Below are 14384 nucleotides of genomic sequence, written 5' to 3'. Positions count from 1 at the left end.
ACTGTCCTGCACCCGCTGTTAGGCACTCCCTAGTGAGATGAAACCAGTACCTCAAGCAGAAATGCAGAAATCACCCGTCTTCTGTGTTGCTGGGGCTGGGAGCTGGAGACCGGAGCTGTTCCTATTCGGCCATCTTGGCTCCACCCCCTGTCAGCAGTCACTCCCTATTGTTCTCTTCCCAATGCCTGATAACTACCAATCTATTTTCTTTCTTATAGATTTTCCTATTCCAAACATCTACAAATAGGATAATAGAGAAGTCCTTTTCCTGCTTGGTTTCTTTACTTTAATATGTTTTCAAGGTCAAAAACTTTTTACATGAATCCAAGGCAAATAGGTAGAAAGGATTAAGCCACAGGTGTAAGGGTACATGAATTATTGAACCATTTGCATCTCCAGTGTGCAGTGTTTGTTCTTCCTGCTTCCCTGAATGTATATGATGTAAGAAACCAGTCCTGTCTCTAGATTCCTAATGATGAACTTATTAAGATATTTCTCACGGATAAGATACTTGAGTATTGGTTCTTTTCCAATGAAGAAACTTTCAAGCATGGGACAGGAGTCCAACTAAATTAACTTGATCTGATATTTGAGCTGCTTCGTTTCAATGAATGTTGTACCTGGTATCCCAGGCAAGCTCCCCAACATGAAGAAGCTACATTATCTGGGGTATATACACTATGGTTCATTGTCTCACACCAGGAAAATTTAGGACATGGACACACATGAGGAGTTTAGGAGTGGAGGCTTAATAGGAAGAAGAGAAGAGAAAGAGAAACAGCTCTCTCCGTGTTTCTCATTTAAAGAGTCTTCCTGAGAAGTTTTAATGGCAACTGGGATCACTAGCAAACTATAGCACTTTAAAAAAAATATGTTCCCCATGTGAATCCTCTCCTTTTAAGTCAAGAGAGCCAGTTTCATGGCTAATTATCTTTGTTGACAGTAAATAAGTTGGCGAAAGTGCTAGATTTTATGAAAATGTCTCCAGAGTAGATTCGTACATTGCTCACACATCATCTGCAATGCCAGGTGACCTGTAAAGGGGGGATGTGGAGGTTAAAAGTGGGAGAGTGGAATTAATTATCAAAACTAATGTGGAAGGAGTTTGAAATTTTGATTCCCACTATCATTTGTTGTTATGTGGATGATTTGGGACCATGAACCGAGAAACTGGATGACTTAATTTTATATATTTCTATCTAGTCTATATTTTTAGATGATTACAGTTAAGATAAACTGGAAGTTTTATGATCTACTTGGATTTGATTTACAAAAAAAGCAAATGATTATCTTTTTAGTAATTAATTGACTTTTATCCAAGAATATGGCAAGACAATACCATGTTGTTTTTACATGGCATTGAAACGTATGATGTCTTATACTCAGAAGACTGTTTATGTTCCTTCCGTATAGTTGAATGACTGTTGTATTTCACAGCAATGGACTTTTTCTGAGTACACTGAGCTGTATGTCACTCGTAGGGGGTATCCTATAACTCTCCATCAGTAACGGATCCCACTCTGATTGCGGATGCTCTGGACAAAAAAATTGCAGAATTTGATACTGTGGAAGATCTGCTCAAGTACTTCAATCCAGAGTCATGGCAAGAAGATCTTGAGAATATGTATTTGGACACCCCTCGTTATCGAGGCAGGTCATACCATGACCGGAAGTCAAAAGGTAAGAGACAGAGACTTGTGCATTCTTCATAAAGCAGATAGAAATCTTAACAGTACAAGCTGAGTATCCCTTATCCAAAGTATTTGAAACCAGAAGTCTTTTGGATTTTGGATGCTTTTTGGATTTTGGAATATTTACATTTATACTTACTGGTTCAGTATCCCTAATACAAAAATCTGAACTCCAAAGTGTTCCAATGCGCATTCCCTTTGAGAATCATGTTGGTGCTCAAAAAGTTTTGGATTTTGGAGCATTTCATAGTTTAGATTTTTGGACTAGGGACATAACCTGTAATAATGAGTAAGGATTAGCAGTACAATATATTTAACTCACTTAGATCAGGTGGTTACCATCAGTCCATTGTCATGTTTCACAGCACTTTCAAATGAAGTTCTGAGTTTTGCCCAAACTGTGTTTTTTTGTATCAGACTAAGAAGTGTTTGGTCCGGTGAAAGATATATAGGTCATAGTTTGGAGCTGGATGAGATCTTATAAAAATCATTTGAACCAACTTCTTATTTATTGGCAAGCAAGGCATTATTAGCCCCAATTTTACAGTGGAGAAAGCCAAGTCAGAGGAAGTAAGTAATTTGCCAATGTCTGTGTGGTTAGTTAGCAATGAAGAAGAATAAGGATCCTGGTCTCTTGCCTACAAGAACAGTGCTTGTGTAATTGATAGTTTTGCCTCTCTGATAGGTGTGAAGATTGGTTTAGTCCAGGGATGTCAGTGTTGGCAGGAGAGAACCCTATTAAAGCAACAGCCAAAACTTTGTTGGAAAATTTCAACTCTACCTTCTAGATCTGATATCTACTTGGTGCCTGGGTGGTTTATGTGCTTGAGATATAAATGTCTCAAGGCAGAGGAGAAGAAGGTCTGGAATAGTTTGGAGATGTGTGAGGGCACATATTCAATTAGAAACTTTAGCACCGTACAGTAAGGGGAGAACCGAGAGGAACATTCAGGCAGAGAGAACATCATGAGTTAAAACAATGCTTAAATTAAAAAAATAAATATCCAGGTCTTACATCTGAGTGATATGATCTTAGGATGAGAATGTTTATTGGCATGTAAAACTCAAATTAATAAAGATATGAAATATAGTTGCCTCTTATTGAATAAAACAATTACTTCTAGTCTGTTATGTCCTTGCTTTATTTGATAAGATTTGTTATAATTGAAATGTTCCCTAAAAGGTCTCGAAAGACGGTTTGCATTGTAGATGTAAAGGTGTTTCACCAAGATACAGCTTGTTTCCTACACTTTGAAATATTAAGAATACTTTTAAAAGCTGTGAACCTGGGCTGCTTTAGCACAACCATTTATAACATTTGGGACAAAATGACTAATTAGTTAACTCCTGCCTGGGCCTTCTGCTAAGAGGGGGACAAGAAAGTCACTGGTGGCCCTGATGTTATGGAGATACGCCATGTGCAGATCACTATAGCCTTGAACCTCTCCCGGGCTCAGGTTGGATTCGATTTAAAGAAAAAATTGCTTTTCTGTAAGACATTGCTGTGTTTGGATCTCTACTAGGTCAACTTAAAAGAAAGTAAAATATGCACATGTTTTGAAAACCCCAGAGGAAATTTTATATAAAAATAATATTGGACAAACGAGCAATAAAATCTGACTCTGTCTTCAGCAATTCAAGGGACAGCCCTTCTTGGCATCTTTTTTCTGGAAATATTAAAATTTTGAAATCACCTAAATCCATTACTTTTTTCCTGCTAGAAATTGTGTTGAGTTGGAGGCAGGAGGCCTGGATTCAAATTCTAACCCTACCACTTAAAAGTTTTTTGATTTATTTTTTTAGCAGGTACCCTGATCTCAATTTTCTTATTGGCAATGTGTGTGCAATAACACCCACTTCTGGGGACTGCTTCTGGTACCATCAAGAGCACCTGACACTTCATACGTGTTCAAAAATTGTTAGCTAGCTATAATGACTTAGAATTCTGAAATATGCTTGCATTACTTCCTTGGTGAAGCCTACCTTGTCCCTTGTTCTGTCCCTGTGATGTCTACCCACCCCCTAACTTGGTAAAGTTAGGAGCACTTAAGACACCACCTCACTTTATATGTCCTACTGCTGCACTGTTATTGTACCTTTGTGTTTCCTCTAAGAGGATCTGGGATCCCAGCACCTCCTATGGTTCTCCACTCTGGCTGAATATTTAATAACTGAGGGAGCTTTGAAAACCTTCAGATGCCTAGTCCCACCCCAGATACATTGACTCAGAATCTCAATGGGGTGAGACTGGGATATATATTGCTATTATTTATGGTTCCTAGGAGAGTGATCCTTAGAGACAGCCAATGTCAAGAAGCACTACTTTAGAGATTGTTCATCCTGTATCTGCAGTACTTGCAACGGTCTCTGACATATTTTAGATGCTCAGTTAATGTTTGTGGGATTGAATATATTACTAATCCAGTGTTAGCCTATTTCTAAAGTTTATAGAAACCACCCCATAGACTGGAGAGGGCAGCTTTATTAAAAATGTCTTTGGTTACCGAAATAACCTTGCAAGAGCATTCAAGGTGACATACTACTTGATGTTTGTGACAAAGTAAACATCGTCTCTCTCCCCTGCTGGCTTAGGTTCCATTTCTTAATCTCTTGTTTAAAATGGCCCTAAGGCATTTTTGTACCATTTAATTTAACCCTGGCAAGTCACCACTGTCTCTGCTCTTGTATAAATGTGCTGATTTAATTATTTATCATTCCACTGATGCTGAATCACCTGCATGTATCACAAAAACAAGGGAAGTCAGGTTTAATATTTCAGCTGGTATTTTCTGCTTTGAGAACTTAAAAATACAAATTCATGGCTTGTATCCCAATGTATGAGGAAGGGAGCAGTGAATAAACAGTGAAAACAGGAAAATAGCTATGGATAATGGAAGTCCATTAGGTGTCAAATAAAACTTTGCCTTTTCAGGATCTCCAAAAAGTCTCCTTCTGTCAGTATAATAATTTCTTAATGATGTTGTGCAGAAACAAGCTCGTCATTTATGAATATCTTTTGAGCATCCATTCTTCTGATTTGTCCAGAAAGATGGAAAGTGGCATTTTTCATGATTGCAAAGAGCAAGATTCTAAGATGACATTTGAATGTGAATATACAAAACATAGAGTTTTATGAACTCTGAAATAGAATGCAGACACACTGAGTAAAGAACTTATGATGAATCAGAAATATTTAAAATATGAAGGTTTATATTTTACAATTAAATAATGTGTTTTGCTTCTTTTTATTTAGTAGAAGGGAGGTGAGGTGGTAAGTGAGCTTTTTGTTCTCTTCAAGAAGAGTTGAAAATGGTGAATGCAAAAGAACAGTAAAAGTTTTGGTGAGGAAAGAGAGAGAGAGGAGACACATAAAATTACCAGGTATTGAAACCAGGATGTCAATGCAATAATGTCTACATTTTTAAAATTCACAAGTAATAGATAAGCTCAAACTTGTCTGTAAAAGCTTCTGGACTGAAGATAATATAACAAGTTAATAAATTCAACTTTCAGTTTCCTAGGGGGTAATGGAGAAAAGGGTAGCATATATAATTGAAATCTGTAGATAACTGTAGTTTCAAACCTAATTTTTGCCAGTAGTTTCAGCCTCATGCTTTTAACCTCAAAGCTGCCCAGAAGTTAATTTTTTAAAAATTAATGTTTTAAGTTCAAATTGCATTTACTTTTTATGGTAGATATTCTAACGAGTATAGGAAGTGTGCATAAAATTAGGTGAAATTATATGGGTATTCTTTCTGTAAGCTACATAAATACTCCTTAAATTGCTGTGTTACCACTGCAGTTTAACTAAAACTAAACTACAATTCATTTAAAACATATGCCTATGAATTTAAGGACAATGTATTCAGGTTCATAGCATAAAATTCAACATTTCTAAATTAAGAAATGATCAGCTGTGACTGGACATTAACTGAGAGGTGATTTATGAGGTAAACAATATAAGTAAGATCTGTTCTTTTTTTCTTATTCCAGGAGAACTTGGCTTTCTAGAATGATAGTGTGTTTGCCAAAGAAAAATCCAAGACATAATGGCAAGGAGGGAAACCTGTTTTCAAAGCTTGTGTTGTGATTAAAATATGAACAAAATTATTGGGGCATTCCAAATTAATAGTTTCAAACTATTAATTAAAATATATTGTTCTCCAAAAAGTAATCATTTTTAGATACACATGCTAAAATTCACATCCACTCCTCTTTTAAAAAGTGTTTTAGACTCGACACAGTGGCTCACTCCTGTGATCCCAACACTTTGGGAGGCCGAGGTAGGCAGATCGCTTGAGCCCAGGAGTGCGAGACCAGCCTGGGCAAAATGGTGAGAACCTGTCTCGACAAAAAATACAAAAGTTAGCCGTGCGTGAAGCATATGCCTGTAGTTCCAGCTGCTCAGGAGGCTGAGGTGGGAGGATCACCTGAGCCCGGGTAGTTCAAGGCTACCATGGGCTGTGATTGCACCACTGCACTCCAGCCTGGTCAACAGAGTGAAGACCCTGCTCAAAAAAAAAAAAAAGTATTTTAATATTGAGTGCAGTAAACATCTTGATATTAAATTAGTTCCAAATGATGACATTTGAAATATGTGATTTTTACAGACTCTAAATGGTTAGATGTTACAACTCTGGAACAGTTACCAACCCATTTCCAAGGATCTAATACCAATTCTATTATTTTCTCCACGATATTTTGCTCTAAGATCTAAAACAGTTGACTCTAATTTGCAAATTATTTACAGGTAAATAACTAGCATAAGAAACTGAGAAATAAATGAAATAGATGTTTTATATCGATATGTTTTCATTTGTTCTGAATTCTCTTAAGTCAGAATACCTTCTGTAAAAATTTTTTATCATTTATTGCTGTTTCTTTGTCATGCCACTGCATGCTAAACAGGAGGACACAAGCTTTGATTTTTCAAAAATGATTTCGAATGTAGGAAATTATTCAGAGAGCATTAACACATGAACATATTTTAGAAGCTGAGTGCTTGCAGTTTTCTCTGTCTGCCTATTTGATACCTGGGTTAAGAATTTGCCAAAAGCCTTTCACCGACACCAATGATGAGTCAGATCAGTCAGTCTTGAGATATCTGTAATTACTTCTCTGTAAATTAAGCAGGTACTGGTGACATCAATAGATAATAGAAATTAAAATAATTTGTGTTGCTTATTAATATTACATTATTGTAATAGTTTCCATTATTGAAAGATGGTTAGCTTCATTGCGTTTCCTGAACCATGTGGTATATTTGGTACCTTTACCAAGTGAAAGTTTTATTTATCAATATTAAAATTGTTTGGCATAAATTTAATAGAAATAGGGCAAAAGAAAGAAGGATGTTGCAGTGGAAAGAGCATGGACTTGAGAGTCAAACTAATTTGTAATAAAACTCTAACTCAAATCCTAAAATCAGTAGCAGTGGCCTTGGAGAAGTCACTTACAGACCCCTGATTCTCTATTTTCTTCTCTTTGTGAAATGGCTCTAATTATAAGCACTTTGCAATTTGTGTTAGGATTAGGTAATAAAAGAGTATCTAACACCCTCAATAAATGATAGCTACTGTTATTATTTGAATTGCTTACAAAACTCTGCACAGAACCAAGATATTTCTATTAATTGCTCTGCTGTCTTCCCTATAAGGCTCTAAGATAAGTAATCTGGAGAGCCTCACAGATAGTATTTGGCAAATATGGTCATATTTAAGTATCTGTATAATCAGTGTACTCATTAAAAGTTTACAAAATTATCTCCAAGTACTAAACTTTTCTGATACTATTTATCCAGAAATTTTCTGACACTATTTTGCTTACTGGATGTTTCTTCTGCTAAACTTTTCTTTTAAAGACTTTTGCCACTGTTCATGACTCGTATGATTTGTAAGTATCTAGCTGCCTCACTTACTCTGTTTGCCAGCAAGCATTCATAAAAACCATATTGTTGTTTATCATATTGTGTGTGTTTACGAGGGCACACACATGAAATATTTTAAGAAAATCTCAGCAGTGGGACAACTTTCAGTTATTTTTCCTCCTGGTGCCTGTGCCACCTCTGCTTTTATCCTAGATGCAGTTGTCCATCTTTGTGGTTATCCTAACCCCACCCTCATTATCAAAGTTATTCCCCTCATCTAGGCATGTAATTCAAATGCAAATCAATAGGAAAAATCCATTTGACAGTGGAAAGCCATAGGTAACTTTTAGCGTCTGGATGAACAAATGTGCATTTTCCACTGCAATTACTCTTGTTAAAGAGAAATGTGTGTTCCTTGTGTTGTCTGTATCAATCTTTTTCTGTGAAGCATTGGAAAATTATTATGGGATTGTTTTCCTTTATGCCCCACTAGACTTAAGGAGACACTACACTGTTCCTAGAGCATATATGCTTGTAGGCACTGCTGGTGCTGAGAGATCCAACTCACTGAGTGTCTTTGCTTGCTGATATAGTTATGCATTGTGTCCCCACCCAAATCTCATCTTGAATTGCAATCCCATAATCCCCATAATCCCCACATGTCAAGGGAGAAACAAGATGGAGATAATTGAATCATGGGGATGGTTTTCCCCATGCTATTCTTGTGATAGTGAGTCTCACAAGATCTGATAATTTTATAAAGGGCAGTTCCCCTACACTTGCACACATGCTGTCCCTCCTGCCACCATGTAAGACGTGCCTTTGCTTCTCCTTCACCTTCTGCCATGATTGTAAGTTTCCTTAGGCCTCCCAGGCAATGCATAACTGTGAGGCCATTAAACCTGTTTTCTTTATAAACTACCCAGTCTTGGGTGTTTCTTTATCGCAGTATGAGAAGGGACTAATACACTTGCAAAGGATAGTGTTACGTCTGATGTAATCAAACTGAACACACCTGATCATTGGCTTTTTGTATTTAGTTCAAGGTGGGCATGGCCTTCCATTCCTTAGTAATCACCAATTACAGAATCTCAGCTCCTTCTAGTTTTAGGTGCTTCTGATTTAAACTTCCTTCTTTGATCTGTGTTACTCACTTCAATAATAATGTGGGCACACCTACTGAGAGCTAGGATTTAGACCTGTGCTTCAAACACTCAAAACTCATTTAATCTCAACAAATTCCTTGGCAGGAGCTACTGTGGTTCCCGTTTTGCATAGTAAAAGAAAAAAATTCAGAAAGTTTCTGTGAAAGCTAGAAAATAGAGAATCATGACATGAACTTGGCCTTGTTGGCTGCAAAGCTCATGCTGTGAGCAACTCAATGGTGTTTAAAGCTCAGGGATTCATAGTCTAGTAAATGAGAAAAAGAAATTTTAAGACCTTCATCTCCTAACTTGTTTTTTTAAAAATTTTTCATTTCATAGATATACTTTATACATCACCCCAGGTCATGAATTCCCAGGGTTCAGAGAATTGCTTTATAATGGTGTCACTGCTTTCATGGCTAATTCAATGCCTTCCAGATATTCATTCAGTCATCCATTGATTTTCCAGTACATATGTGCTGAATGTCTACTTACGTCCAGTGGCTTTAGGCAAGTCACTTAAGTCCTCTGCAACTCAGTTTCTACATCCATCCAATGGGAATTGTAATATCAAAGATGAGGGTTTGCTATGAGAATTAAATGAAATTTGATTTTGTGAAAGCATCTCACAAAGTGCTGGATACATAGTAGTTGCTCAGTAAATTTGCATTCACTCATTGCTTCACAGTGCTTCTAAACCTTGAAAATCAGGAATTGTCTGATTAAGAATCTTTTACTGTGATTTAGGTTAATTTGTGTAAAAACAAGTGGTAAATGTTTTTATTCTTTAGATGTTAAACCCATATGTGGAGTCACAAAATTCAGTGTCTTTCATAATTTTAAGTTAAAGTATCCTGATAGTCCCTCATTAAAACTTATAAAATAATAGTTCTTTCCAGATTTATTTGCACTTCTGCATTGGGATTGAAATGTGAAAACAGTTTTCATAATTATGTGCTGATTTATAGAAGAGGGTATCTGAAAATCACAGTGAGGTTGTAATATTCATAAGGATGAAGACTCCTCCTGGTGAATTTATGAACCTTGAGAAAGGCTGAGAGCCCCTGGTTGCTTAGTACAAAAATAATACAATTATTCCTATAGTCCCCTCACCTCCCACCCCATCCCAAAGCATCATAAACCTAGTGTTGCAACATTAAAGGGAAATGTTTAGCACTTTTCATAGCAGATTATGGCACTGTCTCCCATTTGACAAAGGCAATGTTCCTTAGCACCTTGATGTTTGTATCTGAGAACCAGTCTTCTCAAGACCACGCTCTACCATGCATGTGTGCCACTCCTTCTATATTTCACGGATCTTAGTGCCAGTCATCTCATGCATCATGGTTCATCCTTGGCAGAGCTGGTTCTAAATCCTAGTTTCTTAATTCTAACCTAACACTTTTGCACTACACCACATTCTAGACTAACCTTGAGATAAGATCCAAACATTCAACATATAAAGTATTAATAATACTCTATGCATTCCTGAAAGATAGTTGGAATTGTTTTGCCTTTATGATAAAAAATTAAACTGAAAAAATCCATGGTTTATCTGATTCATTCAGGTAGTAATTATTGAGTGTCTATTTCTTGCAAAGGGAATCTGGCACAAAGACGATGTTGTGCTTCCTTCAGCAGCACCTTGCTCCTAATCGTTGAAGTCAAATGGTTTTAGAAGTGAGCTTGAATGAGCTGCATTTGGTCCTTACACTAGGGACAAAGTCCTAGAAGAGAAGGGATAAAAAGATGATTAGCTCTCTATCTCCAACAACTTTTTTAGTTCAATAGAAGAGAAGCACCTGAATATAGATGCGTCTTAACTTTTGATGGTTTTACATCCCAATAAACACATTGTAAGTGGAAAATATAGTTAAGTCAAAACCACATTTAATACACATAGCCTACTGAACTTCATAGCTAAGCCTAGCCTACCTTAAACATGTTCAGAACACGTATATCAGCCTACAATTGGTCGATATTATCTAACACAAAGCCTATTTTATAATAGAGGTTTAATAGCTCATATAACTTATTGAATACTCTACTGAAAGTGAAAAACAGAATGGTTTTATGGGTGCTCACCATTAACATACACAGCTGAAAGCACCATCAAAAAGTAAAAAAAAAAAAAAAACATGTTGAACCATTGTAAGTTGGACTATCTGTAAAGAAAACAAAGCAAGGTCTATGAAGTAAATGCTATAATAGAGGGCAGAAAAAGTGTGGTGAGTACATAGAGAAGGGGTCATAGGAGATGTAGAGTGAATATGCCTTTTGACTTGAGCTCTAGAAGATTAAAATAATATAGCAAGCTGAGATGCCAGAGAAAGCAAAACAGAAGAACAAGAGCATGGTTTTCAAAAACATCATGGCCCTACTTTGAGCGCTCATTCTCTCGTGCCATCACCATGTGGTAAATATGCACTAGTATGTAGGCTGCTGCTGCATGCCTGCTAAGAGTTTATAAAGAACTTTAGCATTATAAAGGCTAGACCTTGTAACAACAACAATAAAATGATTACTGGTGCCAACATGGCGAAACCCCATCTCTAATGAAAATACAAAAATTAGCTGGACATGTGGCACACACCTGTAGTCCCAGCTACTCAGAAGGCTGAGGCAGGAGAATTGCTTCAACCCGGGAGGCGGAAGTTATGGTGGGCTGAGATCATGCCACTGCACTCCAGCCTGGGCAACAGAGCAAGACTCTGTCTCAAAAAAAAAAAAAAAAAGAAAAAGATGACTGGCTATCTTCAAGGATATGCAGCAGTTTAATTGGATTCTCTGACAGTCTGTGGATGATCAAGAGAAAAAAGCATGTGATGCATCTGTCAGAATGAAGATTGATGAATGGCCAGCACAGTGAAAGCCAAACTGATAACTTAATGTTTAGAGACTGACTCAAGGAAACCATCCTCTTGTTGACCAAAACAAGCAGTAAATTATTGTGCATGTGGAGAACAAAGGTGCTTTCCCATGTTCAAAGTGAGGAGATTATTTTGTTTCACAATGAATTTTTGTATTCACAAAAACAGACTTACCTTTACATACCTTGATTTTGACCCAGAAAGGCACATTTTGGACTTCTGTCTGCCAGAACATGTAACTTGTACAAAATAATAAATACGTTTCACTTTAATAAGGAATAGATTTTTAAATGTTTATCTTAAGCTGATCACCACCCATGTTGTTCTTGCCAAGTATGTGAAATATTATATTGGTTTTATCTGTCCTACAGAAACTAGAATCTCTAGGATCCTGGCATTTGTTCCCGCTGAGGACAAATCATTGCTATCAATCCATTCAGCTCCTAGATGAGGCAAGAAAGGGTTCAAGGAGAAATGAGGACAAAATGAAGAGTGCGCATTGGCCAAAGTCCACTCGGTTCAGATAAAAGGATGAAATGTTATATAACAATACCAAAGACAAAAGTAGACTCTGAATAGCTGCCTGGTTTATTAGTCAGAACTGAATAGATGGATGAGGATACACAGGAGCTCATGCTTGGGTATGTGTATTGATGACATTGTGAAAATGATAGGTTAGTGCCTATGGGTGCACCTAGGAAGCCAGGTCATTTGCACAGCAAGGTCCGCTGGTGGGAAGACTTCAACATGGCTTGTGGAAGCTGCTCTCTGAACCCTCCTTCAAATCTTCACACTGGGCTCATATGTACAAGAGGCATGAAGGGGCCTGGATTCAAACTCTGGCTCTACCACTGACTGGTTGTATGGCTGTGGACAAGTTTTTTTTTTTTTCTTAACTTTTCAAAGGCTCAGTTTCCTCAACTGCAAAAGTAAGAGTAATGATTATATGTAATTCATAGCATTTATGAGTATTTCATGCACTCATGAACACAGTACTTAGTAGTCTAGATGGCCAGGATCAAAAAGAACGGGTTGACTCTCCTTCCTCCCACACCTAATATTAGAAACTATAAAAGGGTGTGCATTCACATCCCCATTCTAGAGCTCAGATTCCAGCATTCTTATTACATCTCAAAGCACCTCTGTGATTAGGCTGCACCTAGAGGCAGGGGCTGCAGAAGGAAAAGTGCTCCCCTGTGCACTGTGCAGCACCCCACACTTGAACAGCATGTCCAGAGGAAGTCTTTGGGGACAGGGGAGCCTTCTTAGCCTTTCCAGAAAACTGCCTGTGTGAGGCCCAAAAAACTTAACTGATGTCAAAGAGCCTTGATAAAGCAAGACTAACATTCAAAATGACAGAAGAAGAGGGATTATTCCATGATGTAGACTGGGATGAAATAAGGGACGTTAGTTGAAATTAGTGGGCCCTTGAATTAAATTTGGAGCACTCCTGCTCCTCTGAAATGTTCAGCTATGGAGACTGATGCAGGAATGGAAAGGGCAGCCCCTCTCTCTGGGTTGACACCACTTGGCCTGTCTCCCGCCCAGAAGTCTCACTCCAGAATTTCCTTCTAACCCAAGCACCAGAAACCTTAATTGCTGCTCAGCCTCTGTCTGGCTCCTTGTTCTGCTGCACTGACTTATCAGTCTTCTTTGACTGGAAACTCAATATCCCCTGCAGAAAGTCTGCAATCACGCTTTGAAGTTATTTGCATCCAGTCAGAACAACCTTTCAGTTCTAGTTCTAAACTGAGTGCCTTGGTGGTTTCAATCGCCTGATATGTAGGGCAGGTGGATTCTACAGCAGTCACACTGGGCCACAGTTCTTAGTGACATTAGTGAACTGATGCATAAAACTGACAGAATTGTGAATCTCCTCATGGTGAGTAAGAAATGGAAGTAACCAATGCTAGTCAAAGAGTTATACAATGTGAGGAGTTTGGTTTCAAATAGAATGAGGCTTACATGCCTTCTCCTGGTTTGTGGAGGGCACTTTGGAGTTTATTGGAATTCCCATAGGGAAGGCATGCTGTACTTTGTCTTGAGTGTCTTCTGAAGATAAGGATGTGGCCATTCACCACCCAACCCCGGTTCAACATCAGACAGGAAAGTCCAATACAGCCCTTATAACATTGGTCGTCTTCCTTCAACTAATGGCTTACTGACCATCCCTCTATTCTGCTTAAAGTGACAGAGACTGTGGAGCAAAAGGAAGAAAGGCTTCAATTCCAGTTTTACCATTTACTGTTAACTCTTAGCAAATAATACTCACTTCAAATGGGGGGGGGGGGGAACAACTAAATGTAGTCATATCCGTAAGGTTATGACATAGTTTAGCAGAGGGCTGAACTAAAGCCTAGACTCAGTGCTGCTGCTTGCGTCCTGTCCCTCTCTGCCTTCTCACACATCACAATCCCTTCCTGCTAATTGTACCTCTTTAGTCCTCCATGTTAGACAAATATCTTCCCATTATCACAAGCAGCAGATTTGGCCCTCTGCATCAGCCCTGTCCACAAGCCCAGGAATGCACAGGCCAGCATCAGTATTTATCTCAAGGTGACACTTGTAATGGATGATTGCTGCACTTCTTAATCCATTTATGTAATCCTTTCTGCTTTGCTTGCAGTTATTTTCAGGGCTTTAGCAGCAATGAAATGGTTCCTTTCCCAAGACAGAGTTCATTCAGTTTAAATCTGGATTGATTATAGCTAAAGTTATGACATGTCTTTACAAAGGAAGAAAAAAACAGCAATAAATTATGCATAGTGATTATTTGGCATTTATTTAGTTCCCACAGTATCCTGGGCTCAGC

At 37.9% G+C, this 14384-nt stretch overlaps 1 protein-coding gene across 3 annotated transcripts in view; it reads left to right on the top strand.

The window, feature by feature from the left end:
* The window catches only part of PDGFD (platelet derived growth factor D), a 265121-nt gene that overhangs the window by 226726 nt on the left and 24011 nt on the right, over positions 1 to 14384 (top strand). For all 3 annotated transcript variants that reach the window (XR_004250301.2, XM_058446552.1, XM_032167260.2), the window contains exon 5: positions 1482 to 1680. Coding sequence is in view for 2 of the 3 variants with exons in the window: in XM_058446552.1 (XP_058302535.1) it covers positions 1482 to 1680 (199 nt within the window). In the remaining variant the exon portion in view is untranslated. The remainder of the gene's footprint in view (positions 1 to 1481; positions 1681 to 14384) is intronic.

The sequence above is a fragment of the Hylobates moloch genome, unplaced genomic scaffold (assembly GCF_009828535.3).
Source record: "Hylobates moloch isolate HMO894 unplaced genomic scaffold, HMol_V3 SCAFFOLD_11, whole genome shotgun sequence".
In the NCBI taxonomy this organism is placed as follows: Eukaryota; Metazoa; Chordata; class Mammalia; order Primates; family Hylobatidae; genus Hylobates; species Hylobates moloch.
The sequence above is the reverse complement of the archived record's forward strand: the minus strand, read 5'-3'. Positions and strand labels throughout refer to the sequence as shown.